This window comes from Manacus vitellinus, unplaced genomic scaffold (genome assembly GCF_001715985.3).
Source record: "Manacus vitellinus isolate BGI_N305 unplaced genomic scaffold, ASM171598v3 scaffold_6_pilon, whole genome shotgun sequence".
NCBI lineage: Eukaryota > Metazoa > Chordata > Aves > Passeriformes > Pipridae > Manacus > Manacus vitellinus.
In genome coordinates this window covers 31,214,800-31,234,858 of record NW_021940750.1, presented here as the reverse complement: position 1 = coordinate 31,234,858, position 20,059 = coordinate 31,214,800, and the positions used below count along the sequence as shown (strand labels likewise).

Sequence of the window (20,059 nt, the reverse complement as noted above, 5' to 3'; positions counted from 1 at the left end):
TAATGATATCCCAGTTTCTCTGCAGATTATGTATTTTCTACTAGCTACTAAAAGAATTCTTGCACTATTTTTCACATCATGTTGGGCAACAGCACAGTAGAAATTCTTTATTCTCTTTATGCTAGATTCTACTAGGAAGAAAACAACACAAACCAGTAAGACCAAGCTTTGTGCATTCTTTCAATACTCATGGTAAAAACCTTAGCTGTAATTAGGATGAATAAATGTAAACCCTCTTCGAATGAAATTCATCTACTTTTCTTTCTGAACCACATATTTAGACTGCTGCTTTGCAAGTAAGAAAAACTACATATCTAGAAGGTTAAAAGAGGGGCTATACCATGTTTTCAATTCTATGGTTAGAAGGTTTCTCATAGGTGCCTACCTTTTTGCTGCTGGTGGTACAGTCTCCTTTCTGGTTCCTGATGGAGAAGGTAAAGAGCCACTTGGTTTCTTTGGTAACACAGTTCCATTATTAACTGTAGTCCTTAAAGGCAGGGTTTGTACCAGTGGTCTTGCTGTTAAACAAGCATAAGACAAAATCATCATTTTCATTTGCTTCTCTGTTTTTTTTCCCCTCAGCAAACTACATTAGAGTATTTTAAATTATCTATGTAGTGTGCCATTTTTGTTTCACTATTGCCAAATTCAGCACAGATGAGGGTTTTGACAATTAGAAATTTATTATTATTAAATATTTAATAATAATAATAATAACAATAATAATAATCACAGTCTTATCAAGTCAATCATAGCATATGTCTTAAGCACACAATTCTATAACCTCTCTCATCTGTAAAATTCTGTCCTAGATCAAGGAGCTTACTGGTAAGCACAAAAGCAGTTGTTGCCATCAAAACCCATCCTGCTCTCTCCAAACAGCATAAGTCTGGATAGTGTCCAGATAAGTGTTAGAAATGAAGGCAAGTTGTCATCCCAGTAACTCCTGCTCCTCAGTACTCCTGAAGGTTTTCGACAAGCAAATTATCTATTAAGAAATTCCTATTCCCCAAAAAAGGTGTTCTTTCAAAGAATGTGGGCTTATGTTTGACAAAAAGGAATCATACCCTTTATTCAGAAAAAGCAATTGAAATCAGCAGAACAGTGGAGTTAATAAGCCAGCATTATCTACCTACGTTCTTCTGATCAAATGTTGGCTCAAAAAAGGATATACATGTCATAGCTGTAATTAATATTAGAATAACAGAAAAGTCCCATTCAAGTAAAAGTTAGTTACAAAACAGTGTTTAAAACTGCAAGCAGTGAGTACAAACATGAAAACTACTGTGGGTCATAGCCTCGAAACACAGACACAAACATGACTAATGCTCTCTCTACAACAGGGAAAAAAAGCTTGAATCACTTGAAATTTGACAGGACTTTGTATTACAAGCCTGCTTTGTAAAGATGCCAGAAGTCACTTTAGGAACATAAGATAAAATTTCACTGAACCTGGAGAGGATGGCACAGAGAATAGCTATAAAATGTTCTTCGAAAAAAGAGCGCCAAGGATAAGAGATCTAAAAAGCTAAACTGAAACAGTACCAATTGTATACAGTCCTAAGTTATACTGTAACATCTTATTGTAGCACTGACAGCAAATATTTATTGACTTGTTCATCTGAAGTTTTCATATATTGAACAAAATAAGATAGATCTGAAAGCCTGTGCCTTGAGACGATTAGGTCAGTAAATATGGTCTACTAAGGAATGCAACTTTTGAGACAAATTGTCTCTTAAAACTTTGTTAGAATACACACTTGTTATGTATTCATTATTTATTTGTTCAGAGGAGAGAAATTCAGAAAACAACCTATATGGAAATACCAAAGAAATGAGGCTCATTTGAAGAGTGAATGATGATAGGAAAACAGGTCAACAGACATAAAAAAAAGAATAAAATTTCCTCCATGCTCACTGAGGATGCCTTCCAGCCCTGGCTTTCATGATCTATTTTAACAGATTAATTCTGTCTAGAATTTACTTGGTTTCTCATGCCTCTATTTCTTTTATTAAGGGATTCAGATATCATAATTCCATTTACTTCTACAGTATTCATTTTTCCAAGTTAAATTCTTTTTACAGTTTTGTGCTGGATGGTCTGCTGCTTGTCTCCTAACTAATTGCTGCACTGCTGTAATTAATCTGTATGTATAAAACTGAATCTGCTGTACACTACAGAATCACAGGTAGCTACAGTTGAGCAGTTGTGGACTTGTTTCCTGGCAAACTTTCTGTAGCTCACAAAACTTTAATGAGGCTTTGAGATGACAAATTAGAACAGCAATTAAAGTTACATAAATAAATGATTAAAATATTTTCCTTCTTTATAGTTATATTAAAAAAAGAGTCTATTAAAAAGTAACTGGAGTGAACCAGCTGGAGTGTGCTTACTCTCCTAACCTTATGAAATCAAAACTAGCAGCAGCCAGGAATAAACCCTGCAACCTTTAACAGAGAGTTTGCTTCAAATCCAGCACCAACCCACAATCCACACTCCTGGAACTAGAGGTCATCTAGTGTAGAAAACAACACCACGAAACTCTTACATAGCACACAGAAAAACTATGCATTATTCAATTAGTCCTCTGTTTACTCTGGAGCTATTTAGTTTTATTTACGACACCTAGTTCACACCAGTGGTAACTGGCATCAAAGTCACACAACCCCAAACATGCCATTGCTGTTAGAAGTCAGTAACTCAAACACATTGTTATGATTGCTTTGTCAGTAGTGATTATTTTTAAGATCTGGTGCTTCAAGATCTTACCTGTGGTAGCAGGACTGACAAGTTTATCAGCCTCAGCAGCAGCTTTTTTAATCATACTCTGATCTACGGATTAATAGGGCTGTTAAGTTTACAAACAAACCAAAAATTGCAAAAGGAAAGAACAACAAACACAGGTAAAACAAAGGCAGGAAGCCATACTGAACTCCACCAAGTAGTTGAATTAAATAAGGAAGGGGGAAAAAATAATAAAAAAAAACCTAAACAAAAACTCAACACACATTAGTGAAGGAGCTCCACAAATGGACAAATAAGCCACTCCCTTTCCATGATGTACACTGCTTTTAAGCTGCTTAGCTCAAGTCTAGAACAAGAATACACACAAAGACTGGCAACAAGCTCAACATTTTTCCATTATAGATTTGAAAGTCTGAAAGTTGAAATCTTTAAATCAAGTTTAAATCTGAAGTACTAAGAAAAACAAAGTAATTTGCCCCATGAAGCTTCTTGTTCCAGACTTTAAACAGTACTCGGAAACCTGTTTTTCCAAAGGCACCGAGATCCCCAAACACACACACACTTTTAATCCTGATATACTTCACCTGTGGATCAAATGAAAACAGCAGCAGACAGTATGCTTCCAACCCCAGTTTGCATGGACAAGAATTCTGTGACATTCTGAGACCTTATTCCACTTTTTAAAATACTGCACTAAATGATAAAGGTAAAGTAAACAGATCCAGTCCATGCAGCCCAAGTGGTAAAGCACAAGAAGCCACCACTCCAGCTCCTCCCTTGTCTAAGCAAGCCCCTCTCCTTACAGTCTCCATCAACAGTCTCTGTAACACTATTCCTGGCTAAAATACTTATGGTAAGTAATTGCATATCATTTGTTACACAGTAGTTGTGCCTACTGTAGGAAAGACAGGCCATCATGTAAAATGCATCATATTTGACAAAACAGCTGGAAGAAACAAGTGATCAGAATACTTCTGTTGCAGGGTAGAAATTGTGTGAACAGTTTCTGTTGCATTTCTGTGATTTCTCCCCTGGCATGGCTGGGTGCAGATAGTAAAAAATGCTGCGCCACTAATATGGCTGCAGGCCTTGTGCCAAGATGCCAAGGAGGAGTTTTGGCAGGTGAATAAAGTTTTCTCATCTCCTATGACCACCTGTTGTGGTCCAATTAGCAGTGGACAGCAGAGTATGTTTTCCTTATGTAACCAATGTAGTGTGAACAAGAAGTTGAGCGTCATGAGCACTATATAATCTGTCTTTCTCCTAATAAATCTGACATTTGCCTGATCATATTGATCCTGGAGCAATCTGTCCATACCCTTCCATCAACATACTTCAGATTCTCTTTCATGTTTATAATTCATGTTTAATAAGGTTGACTACACTGACACAACTGATGTACAGAAAAATTAAAGTTCTTTACATAAACTGTCACAATAGTAATTATTTCCAGAAATTAGGTGGCAAGTACCAGGACTCATTTTGGTAATTTGCAATGGAAGAGCAATTAACATTTGTAGTCCTCCATTTGCATCATTACAGCAAAACTTCTTACACTGTAATTACACATACATGGTAAGAAGCAGTCATGTCATATATACATTTAAAAAAAAACAAACCACAAACAACCAAAAGACCCACAAAACCAGCCATAGAAGGCAGAGGGAAAGGCTCACAGCAGCTTTTCTTCAATGTATGTTGAACTATGGCTCTAGCAATCTGCCAGGACCAAGAAAGCCTCTCCTGATTTAGAGTTTATCTCTGCTCACAGAATCCATGAAAATCTGGTCTGGATTTTGCTAAGTAAAGCCAGCGGGCAAGAAGAACAGATTTGGTTACAACTCGGTAACAATTACTAGATTTTATTTCCTCCACACATCAGATAATATCTATTTTACAGGCAACACGAACCCTCTTAATCCCTTGTACAACCAGATTTGATGGAACATTTTATCACAGTGGAGGCTATCTTTAACAACATTTAACTTATCTGATATTTAATTTTTTTTCAATAAAAGACAAAATGAGGAGATGACAACAGAAAGGGAAAAGTACACAAGAACAAGATAATAGATATTTACTGCATGTTCTGTCTGACTACTAGCATGATATACAACCAACTAATAATTTGGCTCTGTAATTATGTCCCTTTCACCTTTCCTCATCTCCTGATACAAAACTTTGTGACAAACATGACATCTCAGTTCAGCAAATTAATTAAGTGGTTCCCTATCTAGTCTGTTAAATCAATGCCAAAACTGAATTTGAAAGTTGACTGTTGCAAAGTCACAAATACATAATTGAGATGAAAGGAAGCCCTAACTTCCAGCTGAGAAAAGTAAAAAGTACTAATCCATAATTGCATAACATACTCTGATGCAAATGAAGGTTTTGTTTTATATACCAGTTCCCCAAAAGAAACAATTTCTTAACTTAGACAACAGAGAGCCTGTGAGGTCAGTCATACTTACTTTCTACTATTCTTACTCCTAAGACCTCTCAAAATTACTTTGTGCATTTCTGCTAAACTGAACATAGGCAGTGTCCCAGGCCTCTGTGGCCTCACAGACTACATTAAATCACACTGGTTGGGTTTTAGCCAACCTTTATAACTGCGAAGTGCTGGATGTTCAAGTCTACCTTTTCTGATCTGTGCACAGACAAACCTGTTCCTGCAGAGCAGGAACCATGAGAGAGCACACTGTGGCACATGTGACACAGCACAACATTCTGTCACACCTGGCACCTTGCTGGCTCTGGATCTGCTGCTCTGGAACATGGTCAGGCAACAACCACAGCTCTACCTTTCCCCCATAGCTGAGCACTTGGTGTTGCACCATCTCCTCAGTCATGTCACCTCTGTGCTGGCTTAGAGCTGTCTTAGAGCACCATCCAAAGACACTTAAGACACTTTCAATTTAATTTTAATCCTATTTTACTTAAGTTTAATTCATTTTTTAGATTAAAAAAACCCCAACCTATTAGGAGTTTAATTCACAGAAAACAATGTACTCCCTAAAGAGTTTATAAACTAATCTTGATCAAAAGTAAAGAAGTGGCAGCAATGGTTAAATTTAGATTGTGGATTAAGCACTAAGAACATGTAAATACTTTGCTGGTTCATGTAAACTGTAGAAGACCATAGATTTAAACATTTGGATTTCTATGTGTTCTCTTTAACAGGGTAAAGTCCAAATGTATTTCATTTAGAGTTTGGTTTGCTGATTTTGAGTATTTCAAGATGTAAAGAACAATCTATTTTAATACACACAAAACACCCGTTGAATTGCACTACCTATTTTACATCTATTTGAAATGCAAACCTTTGGTAGGTCCTTTCTTGTTCTGCATGGCCTGCTGTTCCTCTGTAATATTCAAGCGTCGGACCACATCAGCAAGGGCAGATTTGAGCAGCTGGATGTCATCTTCCTGCATCTGGACACGCTGCTCCAGGGAGGCAATGCGATCTGTTACCTCCATACTGCTTGCAGCAGAGGCACTGTCATCTGAGCAAAACAGTAGAAAAAAAATGCATTGTCAATAATGTACAGCCATCAAGGAATACCTTACATAACTGGCTGCAGGTAAAAGGAAGGCTTTTCTCAGACCTGATGACCTCTTGAGGAAGAAAGTTTTTAAGTGACCAAAAGGAAGAGATGGAAATAAAAATAAATAACCAAATAAAAAAGATGAGCACTTAAGTAAGATGTGATGATGAGGTTGGCTTCAGGGTCACTTGTTAATTGGGCCCCACTACCAATTATCTACATGTCTGAACTGCAGTGATCAATCATTGCCCTTCACTGTTCTGCTCAACACAACATTCTGACACTGTCAGGTAGAGAGCTACATTTTCTGATATGCTACATACCCTTCCAGAGTTTTCCTTCTCATATATGTGATAGAGATACATTATACATATGTAAGCAACAGACAGGCTTACACTTTTTCAAGTTATCATCCACAGACCGAAGAATAGATACTAACCCATCTGCTAACTTTTAGTTTATACCACCAGCTTTGAGAACATTCCCTCTGACTGAAATAAAGACCTAAATAAATTCAGAATTACTCAGTAATTGTACTCTAAGCCTGCAAATTCTTAAAAGGGTAATTACTTTACATACAATGAATGCACCCATTATTTGGAAATAACCCACAGAAGCTTTAAGCCTGCAACTGCCTGATGAGGACTACATGTTCTTTCCACTCAAAACTAGTAATAAGAATATTTTTCCTAAATGAGCACTTTTGTTCCACTGCAGCTCCTATCACATAGAAACACTGTAATTTCTTACAATATTAAGTTAGGGAAAAGAAGAAGAAAGGAAGACAAAAGGAACACCAAAGATGTCTAAGTCAGTACCAATTAGAGAAAAAAGAAGTGCAGTTTTTAAAGAGCACTGCAAAATTTTATTTAACTAAAATTGAAACCTAAAAACAAATTGGGCACTAACTTCCTGGATCATCTTCAGTAACGTTTGTCATGGATTACAGCTTTCAATTGACAATTGTACTCTAGAAAAAATGGATATTTATGCTACTATCTGCAGTCATAATTGACCTCTCACTCATTTCTAATGCAAGTCTGCAGCATGGATTTCTTCTGTTAAAGCTGAGCTCTCTTTGTGAAGAAGCTGGTATTTGTTTTCAATTCTTGTGTCCTTATTTCTCCTCCATTGCAAACCAGAGTTTTCCACTTATTTTGTAAAAGGGCATAAAACAAAAGTTAAATGGTTTGTGCATAATAACTCCTGATGAATTTTAAAACAAACTAAGTGTTTCAAAAAGGAAAATAACAGTTTCTGAGTACATTTTAAAGCATACCCAAAAATGTTAATGCAGAGATACTTTAAAACATAAGGCTCTAGGGAAAAATTGCATTAATTTTTTTTTAACAATCTACTCATCTCCACCCCCATACAGATTGTTTTTGACATCTGCTAATCAGCTGAGTTTTGGCTTCCTTACCCTTCACACCCCCAACAGCTATTTGTGGTTTCCAAAAACCAAATTAGAAACAACTCAGAAACAATATAATGATACTGACAGTCCATAAATAGCCACAGGCTAACATAGTTTAAATTTTGATTGTTAATTATGTTATAGGATTTTCAGGACTTACTTAAAATGTCAGCACCAGGATATTATTAGGCTGAACATAATGGCAAGGTAAGTATCTGGTTCTGAATGAAATAAATCAGAACTCAAGTTCCTGAAAAAAGTTGAAAAACTTTCTCCATGACAAAGCTTTCCAAACTTTGGCCTAATCAGATTTCTGCTCAGCACAGGACTCTGTCCTGCAGCTGTTACAGGTGATTAGTCCCCAAACTCAGATTAGCAGCAGTGCTGGCAGCAGTATGAGCTGCCTGCAGAACTTAACCTTTCCTCATACAAACAAAAGCCCCACGCTGCTCTAATGACTTTACACTTTAACTCAGCTGGAAATAACACGGATTAGCATACTGGACAATAGGCAACCAAATCAAAAGCTTGATTTAACCAATACAAGCCAAAATCAAACTTCAGCCATTCTGCCAAATTCAATACCATCAGGCATAGTTTTCCTCTGAATTCAGTCAACAAGAAAGAGCCATATCCCAAAACAGGGCAGAGAAGGAAACCCAGGGGAAAATCAGTTGGTGTTAAAACGAATCTAGCCCTTGTTACAAAAGAAAACATCCTCACTAAAGTATCAATTCCAGTAATTTTTAAGTGTGTAGAAACAGTAATTTTGTCCAGATATAAATCTTCGAGTGTTAAATCCATGGCACTGGTTTATTTACAGTCTTGTAAGAAATCACTCCCACTAACAACTGCTAAGATGTCCAGCCCTCTCCCTTCTTCCCCCTTCTCCCAGCTGCCACTGTGACTCTTCCCCTCACACCCTCACTGACCAATAGGCACCAGCAAACCCCTCCTCTGATCACAGCATGTCTGTGCCTTCCACTATCATCATTCTTCCAGGTTCTTTGTAACATAGCCATCATCTTTTTCTGTAACCTACAGCTTGTTTGTTTTTTATGGTGGTTATCCCACTGGATGCAGCTCCCTTCCAAGGATGCAGAAAAGAATAAAATTTGTAACAACTTTCAGGAAGACTGCATCTGAAGACAAGATTTCTTCCAGTCCAATAATACTTCACTTTGCCTCCTCTTTGCATGCATATACAAGTAAGCTAGAAAAGAGACAGAGAATACAATAAAACTATGTTTTCTGAAGAATGCAAAGTTCAATTGTAAAATAAGCATAACCTGTTTATTATGCAAGTAGAGGATGGAATGTTCTTGCCATTGAGATCATTGTATCCCAGTATGTTGAGCAATAAAGTTGCAACTTCAACACAGCCAAGTAAGCCAAGTGGTATGGTATCAGAAGAGAAAAAAAACAATTAATGCTATAAATTAACAAAACAACAACAAGAATGTCACATCAGATGTCACCTATTCTGCCCACATGAGCAAGAACAGCATTGTTAGCCTAATTTGTGACCTGCCTCTGCAGTGTACCACTCATCCTCACAGCAAAGGACACTTGCAAGGAATATTTTAGCACACATTTGTAATGCAATTTGGAAAGGCATATGAAGGAGACTACAAATCCAAACAAATTGTCTTTAAGTGTTAGATCTACTTATCAGTCACTACCACCCCTTGCCCACGGACAGGCAGAAAAGACATCATATCACCCACATGGGCAGCATCAACAGAATTAATCATTACCTCTTTCTATCAGTGGGAAGAGAAAGGACTTTACAGCAAAGTTTATGCAACATGTTTTTAGAAATCTGCAGTGAGTCACCTTCTACAAGCATTCATTTCTTTTCACGGATTTTAAGGCAAGTCTAAATCATAAGCATCAAACATGTAAATTATAGAATGGTTTGGGTTGGAAGGGACCTTAGAGATCCCAGCCCCAGTGCCGCAGGCAGGGAGTAAATCTACACCTTGTGAGATAAATGCCACCTACAACGTCCAAAATTAGATAAAACGAGGAGGTATCGATTCAGATGGTAATACATATTTGTGGTAAAACTTGGAAGGAAGAGTCCTTCAGTTTTGCTTTGCTGAGATACTGCAGGTTTCAAAGGGAAGGCAGCACAAAAAGGGAATGTACTACATGCCCCTCTTTAAATTTTCCAACCAGCTAATCCATGATCTCATAGATTGGAAAGATTTCTCGTGGCAAACTAAAAGACAATACTGAGTCAGATGATTAATCTGCTTCCAGAGTGTACTCCAGTTTTTCAGCAATTTATTACTTGAGCTTAGCCAAATGTGAAGAAACAGCTGAAGCAAAGCCAACAACAGGACATGTATGCTGTTTACAAGAATGATTTCAATACTATTTCACTGTATGTAGGTTGAAGAAAAATTAATGTACTTACAATATTAGTTAGAAAGAAGCCTATTAAAATGCATACTATTTTCTATAATTTCTACCTTCTGAAAAACCTAAATCTAGAGTGTACCTTAATGGTGTAGGAAATAATTAAAATAGACTTGGCATTTCCCCCAGCTCCCCCCCCCCCAGAAGAACTACTTCATTAAACATATTTCACCTTTGAATTATGCAGACATTAATTTTGAGGCTGTCTTGTCCAGCTCAGACCATGGCAGCTGACTTTGCAGTGGAAACATTAGGTACCAATTCTCAAAAGACTGGCAAAAAAATCTGAGTTTATTCAATCTACGTGGCCTCTTTGGAGCATCAATTAACAGGATAAAATTGTACATGAAGTCCTTCCAAACTTGTTTGCAACTGTGGTAGCTAGACACTTTTATAATACACTTTAAAAGTAGCATCTCAAAGTATTTGCAGAGTTGTCCCTGTATTTAGGTACTCTGCAGGACATCAGGAAAGAAAATGTAAGCCTTCTGAGGACAGCAAATTCCAGCGGTGGTCTTTGGCAAAAACTAAAGATAACCCACATGATGGAAAACATGGCAAAGGATAGCAGTGAAAAGGCAGCATCACCCACACACAGAGAAGCTCTTCTTCTAGCACAAAGATACAGATTGTGCCAGCAAGCCTGAACTGAGCTCAACTGGTAGGAATACTTTCCGTCACAGAGATATCAGTAAGTGTGTCACGTTCTGCACTTCTGAAATGAGTTGGTACAAGTATTTACATTCCTTGGAAATTGCTATGAAACTTCAGGGCCACTATTAGAGCCTTATGAAACATGCACATGGACAGAAGGGAATTCTCTACCCCCAGCATGCAGCAAACTCTGTGATAGAACACAGTAGCTATCAAGAAAGCCATGCCACCAAAAGAAACTTAAAAGTAGTATTTAATAAAAAAATAAGCAAACAAACCCCCTACAATCCTGCAGATGAATTCAGACAGGGAGATCTATACACTGAATTTGACCCAGTACACTAGCAAGCAATTAAGAACACTAAAGATGCTACACTTCCAGAAACATTTTTCCACCAATAAAGGCCCATGGTTTTCTGACTCCACTAACTGTAAAACTGTCAGATGTGGCACATGTCACTCAGCACACATTTGGCAACTTCCCCTTCTTCCCACATCATCCCTGAGATCTCATGCAAGTAATTGAGAAACTTGAACTATTTCCTTCAAGCTCTCCTGGAGTCACACTACAACCAAGTTTCAAACGACCTCTCTGCTTCACCTCTCTTGACTCTGTACGTTTAGCCTGAAACTCTAGGAGTGCAGAAAAACATCCCTCTGTGGCAGGCATCTCCGACATCTTCAAAATCCTGCCCTCCCTTTTGAGTTCATTTCATGCATCTTTGAGTTTGGGGCACAGAAGTCAGACAGACAAGTAATTTGATAGTTACAGTGTGTCTGAGTTGACAGCAACAGAGAGAAAAAGGAGAACGGGGAAGCGAGAGACAGCCATCCAACTTCTCGAAAAAAGGAACACAAGCAGTTCCCTGTGGCACAGAAACAGGGGAATGCAGCTCAACATTGTTGCCAGGCTTCAATGCAAGATCTGGAAAGTACCAAGTATTCTCCCTGTGACAATTTCTGTGGCATACTGTCAGTGGTCATTTGCAGACCAGAAGACTCTCTGTACAAGAGAACAATGGGAAAATAAAACAGCAGGTTTAGTTTCCTTTGACAACGCCACACCAAGCCCCTTTGTTTGAAAGATTAATGTCGACAGTATTTCACAGACTAAATATCTTTCCTCTGTTCACTTTTCTAATGCAAAACATTGTACCCTACCTGAAACACAGCAGCAGCCCTCCAGGTTTGCCTCTTGGGGACAATGACAACACATATGGACGACAGCTTATCGTAAAGTCTTCGTACATGCTGGACTACTCTGCTAGACCCTGTTTTGACCAGATTAGAGCTTTCCACTGTGAGAAGCAAGTGGATTTAAAGCCCAAAATAATGTTATCCTATTTAATCTTGTTATTTTGTGTGGCTAGGGGGGAAAAAAAAGACAGATTTTTTTAACTAGAGATAAAACTGTAGATGCTGTTGCTTTACCTGAAGTTCTAGAAATCAAAACTGGTTGTCAGCTGAACGTCTAATCTTCTTAACTGTGTTTTGCTATAAAAGGATATATAATAGGATAAAAGTATGCTTTTTTATCTGGAAAGTTTTGATTATGAGGAAAGAGAAATTACATCTAATCTATATACACATACCATTTCTGAACAGGTAGGACAACTTTTCAGTTCATTCCGTATTCTAATGCATGCTCCTAAGAACGATTAGCAATGCAAGGAGATGCCCTAGTTGGGTACAATCAGGTACATCTCACATTAAGTAATCTGAACAGACAGATTAGTTTTTCCATGTCCTCACAAGGTATATATGTGTAGGAGGAAATGGGAAGGAGAGAACTCTAACCCACACATCCACCTAATGCCCTACTCTGGACTGCACTGGGAACCATATTAACAGTAATGTAAAGCATCATCTTTTGAGAACAGATCACTCCTAAACCATCCTAATTAAAAAATAATAATACAAATATTTGTTCATCTACTAATATGGACTACAGATGGTTATTTTTGTGAACAGTATATTCCCTCCTCTAATAAAAATAGCTACTATAGTCCAGTATTTATAAAATCTTATTACTGTATTTCCCAACATTCACTGAGGAATAACTTGTCCTTTTACAGTTTTACCACTAGAAACTTAAAGAGAGGCAACATAATTTTCTAAAATTAGAGGCAGAATTTAAAAGGATAAATAATAGCAATCATCACTCAGAGCCTCACAGCTGGGTGCACTGCATTCATTAACAAAATGGGAGAGAAGAAAACACAAAATTCTCAGAAAGTTCCTTGTGGATAATTAGTCAGGAATCACTGCAGCAAAATTATAGGCATGTGCCCTTGACCTGCCTGTAGCTGTTGACCTATAGCCAGCAGCTTACTACTTTTTCCCAAGCAGATGGCAGATGAGCTTCTACTTGGAAATAAACCAGTTAAAAATTATCTCCCCCAATAGTGCTTAAGTGGAAGATGGAAGGAATTTTTGACACATCAATAAATTAGAGGAATTTTCCCCAGAAGAGGTCTATCAGTGTAAATGCTTTACAGTTCAGAATTACTGTGCTGGCTCTCTCGGATACAGAGATCAATAGAAAATGTTTTAACCACTTATAATTCCTCACATTACACTGGGATCAGCCCATACCATTAAAATAAACCCCAAAAGCCAGCACTGTGAACAGAAACCAGGGGATTAAAGATGACCTTCCATAGAATAATATTAATGCAAGGATAGTAATTTGAAAAAAGTGACTCCATGGGATCTGCCTTAAGTTAAGAAGCTGAAGATACAGCTAACACAAACTTGTAAATAAAGGACCTAGTAGGGTAATTAAGGTATCAGGGCAGAATAGCTGAGTGTGTTTTACCATCTTATGTTCTCAGTGATGTGCTCAGGATATGTCTGTATCACACCCTTAACAATAAGAAAAGGAAAATAGACTGTGGAACATGGGAGAAAATGTACAATGGCTCCCATCTCCATGTCACAGCTATGCCTCAATGTCCAAGTCATCCTACAAGAGCCGGCAAGGAATGAATTCAAATTCCTCACGTGATGGAAGGTAAAAAGACTCCAGCTTTTGTTAAGCACTGTTAGACAAAAAGAACCAACTTAGATGTAAGATTTGCTTCTCCTAAATGCATTTTAATCCACATGAAAATAAACATATCAGTTCATACTAAATGTTTTCCTAGAAACTTTATAGTGCTTATTTCAATATCTTCTCACTGCCTTTAAAAAGACTGGATCTCTTAATTTGATTCTTCAACCATGTGATATACATAAAAGCAGAAGAGTTACCTGCAGTCAGGAGAGATTCAAAAGACAAGAAAACTGACTTAAAACACCTTCTAAAGGTTACTGATGTTAGCCTTTGATAATGTATTACAAACCAATTTATTTTTCTTGTTTGTTGTGTACTTCCTAGAGAAAAGTTGATTCACACTAGCAAGAAACTAGAAGATACATCAGTCAGTAGCTGATCTGCAGTCAAATGCAGTGTTTATGTTACACTAGAGACAGCACTATATAAACACTTAAACTACTTAGGTCAGCATATGTTTCATCACTTTCCTAATTTCCATATTCAATATTAAAATGAAAACTGATACTCAAATTTACTTGAAGCATTAACTTTTTACTGATATTTTTCTATAATCTGCATTTTAATGAAATATGTAATCATATTGTATATAGTTTTAAAAACAAATTGAAAACAATATTAAACTTCAGAAATACATAAGCAAATAAAACACTTTTTCATTTAAGAAATTAAAGATTTAATAAACTGAGATTACATCAACAGCAAGTAATCCATAGTCACCAATTTGAAATAGTTTATTTTTTGTCTTATTTCATAAGTGTATCCTCTGAGAAATAAGAATTGGAAAATCTCAGCCTCTAATCAATGGCATTTCTTTGTAAGATAAAAACCGCTCCCAAATATTCTGCATTTACATTTCTTAGAGGCTTATCAGCTTTATTAATTGTTTTCTGTAGACTCAAACTAAGGGACATAATACAAAAAGAACAAAACATTCCTCCCGCACCTGCAGAAGGGGTCATTGATGTCTAAAGTAGATTTATCACTTTAGCAAACTCTGGTTACTTGCTCTCAGCTAATGGCTTCACTTCCAGCTCTGGTCTGACTTTTCTTTGGAACTTTGTACCTCATTTATATTTTAGTTTCAGAAATTAATGCAGCATAACATTAGACTTCATTACAGGCTGTCACAAAGACAAATCACAACCTAAATATTTAAAGGAAAAATTATTTCAAATTTGGAAAGCTATTTCAAGTCTTCTTTTAAAACCTGTCTTGTTCAGTGCTGTCTCCCACAGTATATGTACAATTTTTTCGCTATTGACAGTTAATCTAGTGCTTGTGAGAAGTACTTGAATTAACTAGTGACAGCCTTGCTCAGATGGAAGAGGTAAAACAGCATACAGGATGCCCATACCAGACTGGAATTTTTCCCATGTTGTCCATCTTCATCTTCAATTAGGGTTAAGTCTTCCTTTCATTTAATTCAGACAGATACATATAAAAAATAGTAACTTTTTTTTTTTTTTACAATTTTCCCATCATATTTTCCCACTCTCCAGCAAAAAATCTTTACTGACATTAATGCAGGAAAAACAAACTGCTCTTGCCAAGGACTCAAACACAGTCAGATATACCACATTTGACAGTGTTAGATGTTCTGGTAATAAACAGGAAAATGACTGCTTTAAGTATGTTTAGGAGAAGGAAGAAAAATCCCTTTATTTGCTATCCTTAAATAAAAAATGATTTGGGGTTTATTTCAGGAAACAGAGAAACAATCTGAAAAATTATTTGGTTTCAAATGCAATTCCTCTAAGTGAAGACAATTTGCATTCTTTTTAACTGGGTTCCCTAGCATGAGATCATATTCTTATTTTTACCACAATGGGTGCACAGCATTGTCACACATTTCACCCAGCTGTGATGCCATTCCCAGCACACTGTGCAAGTGTGGTCCTGCCGCCCTGTGAGAGCAAACAAGTTGTACTCCAAGGCTTGCCCCATCCTCCACAGCATTTGGCAGTGCTACAAATGCACACTGCCTATTTTTGAAAGAAATTCAGGCTTCCATGGAGGAGGAGACACAGATAAACTATTCGATAGCTTTCACGGTGGGTGACAAAAGTTTACAAATACGCTTTGATCAACTAATGCAATATTGTATCTCCCCAAGGCTACAGAGAGCCCTCAGTAAAAGGGGGAGAGCCAGCAGACGTCTGGTCTGCCCTTGGCTGGGAACAAGCCCCAGGCCAAGGTCCAAGCAGAGCCTGGCTCATGACTGTTCCTCTCCTTCAAGGGCTTTCTGGGACTGATTTCCTTCTGGCGTCAGTCAGTACTTCTTGAACTATGAGTTTTCACCTGAGAGATTAGATGGGTGAAGGCTGTGCAGAGCAAATCCTTTTCCAAAAGCCATCTCCTAATAGCACTCTGCTGAAGGACTAGTGTGAACAAATCCTGCAGAAAGCCTGGCTGATAAGGCTCTTGTAGCCCTGTGGTTACCGAGCATCTGAGCTTCAACCTTCATGATAAGGTGGAGCCTATCAGCAAAGACAAACCTTTAAGGCCAATATGACCATTCAGATTAAGGACAAAAGGCTTTCTTAGCTCTGATTATGGGTGGATCTCACATAAGTCAGACTTTTGTATCCAAGTGTACAGACATAAGGTAGGGCAAGTATAGCCATTTGAACTAAATTAATTTAATATTGTAAAGGCACCATTTAACAGTACAATCTGTATTTACAATTCAAGCAGGCACATTTTTAAAAGCAGACCTGAACACAGATTAGTGGTCTGTAAGCATGTAAAGATTGTTGCAGTGATAAGATTTGCCTAAAACAGCATCCAGGTAACAGTAAACTTCCCCAACACAGCACAGAGCAGTGATTTCCATGGGCACTGAGCCTAGCACCATACTGAACTTGAAAATCACTAGATTTACAAGAGATGGAAAAGGACCGAAAGTGATTGGAAAACATTTCTCCCAAATGCACTGAAGAGTTAGTTCAGAAAACAGTATCACAGCACATCAATTTTGTAAGTTAGACATGGCAAGCAGGAGATCCCTTTTTCAAAATACCCTTCAGTTTAGCAGAAGACAGTTGAGATTAAAGCCTAGTAGAATAAAGCTTTGTAAAAAAAATACTTAGTTACCTAAGACATAAACATAATAAACAATCCCATGGAAAGATACATAGATCAGATGGTCATATTCCCAAAATTTAACATGACCATTTAGGAAACACACCAGAATTCAGGCTTTTTCCATGGCAGAGAAGTCTGACCCCCAGAGCTACAGCTTCTCTGAGCCAGTGACCCAACTCCTCACCCTCAATGGTCCTATTTTTAACAGTGTCCAAATGTTGATTCTTCACCAAAAGCAAGCATTTCATATTTGCAAAGCCAAAAGCTGAAGAAGGAAAAACCATCTCGTTGATCAGACATCCCCAGTTACACCCAAGCCAATAAGCTGTAGTGGTGAGTGCCACTGAGGCAAAGAGGTCACACACACTGAAGCAAATCCACACTTCTCCTTTTTTCCCCTTTTAGCTGGAAACAGGGCAGCTTCATAAGCTCACTGTCGAGAAAAAAAAAAAAAGAAAACAAACAAAAGTCCCCAAAGTCCACACAAGAATAACCCCAAACCCAAATATTTAACTGAAAAACACTTTTTGAGCAGTCATTCACAAACTGGGATAGTTCCTGCTTCCCTATTCATTAAAAAAGAAAAATTCCTAGAAAAATATAATTAATTTCTTTTTACTGTATTCCAACGTAGTTCAGTGCCCTACTAGCTCCCCTTACATGAAAAAGACAGGTTTTTGAACTGGATGTCAAATTTACTGGTTTTATATTTACTGCATTTCAAATTCACATTAAATATGCTTATTGGATTTATTTGACTTCAGGAAAGTCTGTCTTCTGAAGTGAATGAGGTACAATTCCTATGAAAATTATAGGGAATGATGAAGTAATTAAAAAATCTTATGACACATGAATAAACCAATTTTATTTCAAGCTTCATCATGCAGCCTTAGTTTTAATATATTCTAACTTCCCAGAGTTTAAAAAGGAAAGTTTAATAGCTTTTCTAATTTTTCCAGATTTCCAACTTTCTATTTGGTTGCTGCTTCATCCACAGAAAAAAACAACATCAAGGAGAGTGCATTAGCATGGACCCATTAGCATGGATCTGTACCAGATGATAAAAAAATCCATTTTGTTTCATGGACAACTGCCTACAGCAGAGTAAAGGCAAGTCCCAAGAATTCCCCAAGCATTGCCTCAAAAACTCTGCAAGAGACTATGCTCTCATGGTGCAAGTTCTGGAGGCTTCTGCTCTTCAACCTGCTCAGTATCTGGTGACACACTGGAACAGGTTGCCCAGAGAAGCTGCAGATTCCCCTAATTATTAGAAATGTTCAAGATCAGATTGGATGGAGCTCTGAGAAACTTAATCTAGTGGAAAGTGTACCCTGCCTCCATCATCACTAAAATCTACCAAACTCTACCCCTGCAGCCCTCAGTCAGGGTCTCCTCAGCTGTTCTGTAGGGCTAAAGACTAAACAGTCAGGAGAGGCAAAGGCTGGAGGACATTCAGTTGTGATGCTGAGACCTGTACATGAAGCCTGGTTAACACCAGTGCTATGAGAGACTACAGCACACTCAGCAGAAACACCTGCTATTGTGGCAGCTCACATCTGATTCCTGAAAGAGTTGCAGCCTGGCAAACAGGACAGGTCAGTGGTGTGGTGGAAAAAGGGCCTTCCCAACAGTGCCGAGTCCTCCAGAGCTCAGCCTGACCTTCTTTTGAGAAATCAAAACAGTGCTAAAAATTTGCAGAGAAAATACTATCTAAAAAGTGGCAGCAAGGACCAGGCCCTCAGAAGTGCCTCTCGACTGCCCACGGACAAGTCCCTGCAATACAGGCAGCTGTGGCTGCTACCAACTCCATGGAAGAGATTGCCCCAGATCTCAAGTCAGTATATGCAGGGGTGCCTTCCCTCTGGGAGCTGCATTTGGGAGCCATGGTCCCAGGGCATGGACTGAGTGCCTCCCACCAGCAGGTACTGCAGAGAGCTGGCAGCATTGCCATGCTGGGAGCTCAGGGGCTTCAGCAGGTAGGAGTGGGTCCCTATTTGTTCTGAGAATGAGCTGAGAATCCACTGTGGAGATGGAAAGTTTAGAATCAGGCTCCCAGATGGCACAGCAACCAAAACATGCACAAAACCCAATGCCTGCAGCCAGAAACATGAAATAGGAGAGAAGGCAGTTGGCACTACCTAAACCAAATTCTGCAGCAACCAATACATTTGACCTGCTGACAATAACCTGCCAAATTAAGCTGGATATCCCCAAATCCCACAGAAATACTAAATGCTATGTATTTTCTTCTGCCTTATGCATATCTCCCAAGAATTCATTTCCCTATGGGCTAAATATAAAGTTAATAAACTATAGTTAGGTCAAGACCCTCCTTCATCTTCACTCCTCCTGTCCTTCCTTCTCCCCCATTCCTTGTCCTCCTCCTTAATACAAACTACAAAAACCATCTTCTCCTTTAGCTGTTCCATGCTGCATCCTCAACAGGTTGCAAAGGTAGGAAGGGTAATGTTCAGAATATAGAGTGTAAGAAAAGAAAGTTAGTTTGAAAGTGAATAAGATACTGAGTGTAACTGTAAGCTAATGCACACAGTTCTAAGATTATACCCATAATATGCTGTACTAAGAACTTCTTACTGAAGCAAAGGAGTTATTCAGAAATAGAAGCAAGAGTGCCAGTAGCTTTCTCCAGCTTTCCTTGGATTATTTCAAATGGATACAATCTGTTTTCACTTTAAAACCTCTGCTTTGCACAACTGTTCAGAGGGCTTCATCTTCAGCGCAACATTGCTTAAAGTAAAATGGATACGAACCTGCATATCATTCATATCTAATGCCTTGCCAACCCACACCTTCTTTTTACTATCTAATTATCATGTACAAGCCTGTCAAAAGTGCCAAAAGCTTTTTTTTTTTTTTAAGCTGCTACTTTTATCATCTGAAAGATGTCATCACTTTTAACAATGCTCATTTCTTTCCCAAGGTTTGTGTCTAAAAAAGGTCAGAAGAATCCCCTGGACTTCAGTGCACTCTGCACCAGTCACCTTGGGGGACTGATCTTATTTGACTGCTCCATGTTTTCCACTCCCACAGCTGTGGAAGTGGGAATTCTACTCATATGGATTGCACCATACGATAACTGACATTTAGTATGCAGCTCTCAACCACAG

The 20,059-nt window shown here is 38.1% G+C and overlaps 1 protein-coding gene across 11 annotated transcripts in view; it reads right to left on the bottom strand.

Moving 5' to 3' along the window:
• The window catches only part of EML1 (EMAP like 1), a 125,451-nt gene that overhangs the window by 48,992 nt on the left and 56,400 nt on the right, over positions 1-20,059 (bottom strand). For 5 of the 11 annotated variants that reach the window (XM_018082542.2, XM_018082549.2, XM_018082543.2 and 2 more), the window contains exons 2-3: positions 6,070-6,252; positions 386-518 (exon numbers count right to left, since the gene is read on the bottom strand). In XM_018082542.2, the coding sequence (XP_017938031.1) occupies positions 386-518; positions 6,070-6,252 (316 nt within the window). Of the gene's footprint in view, positions 1-385; positions 519-2,770; positions 2,834-6,069; positions 6,253-20,059 lie in introns of those variants that run through there. The other 6 variants (XM_018082540.2, XM_018082541.2, XM_018082545.3 and 3 more) reach the window with 3 other exon arrangements.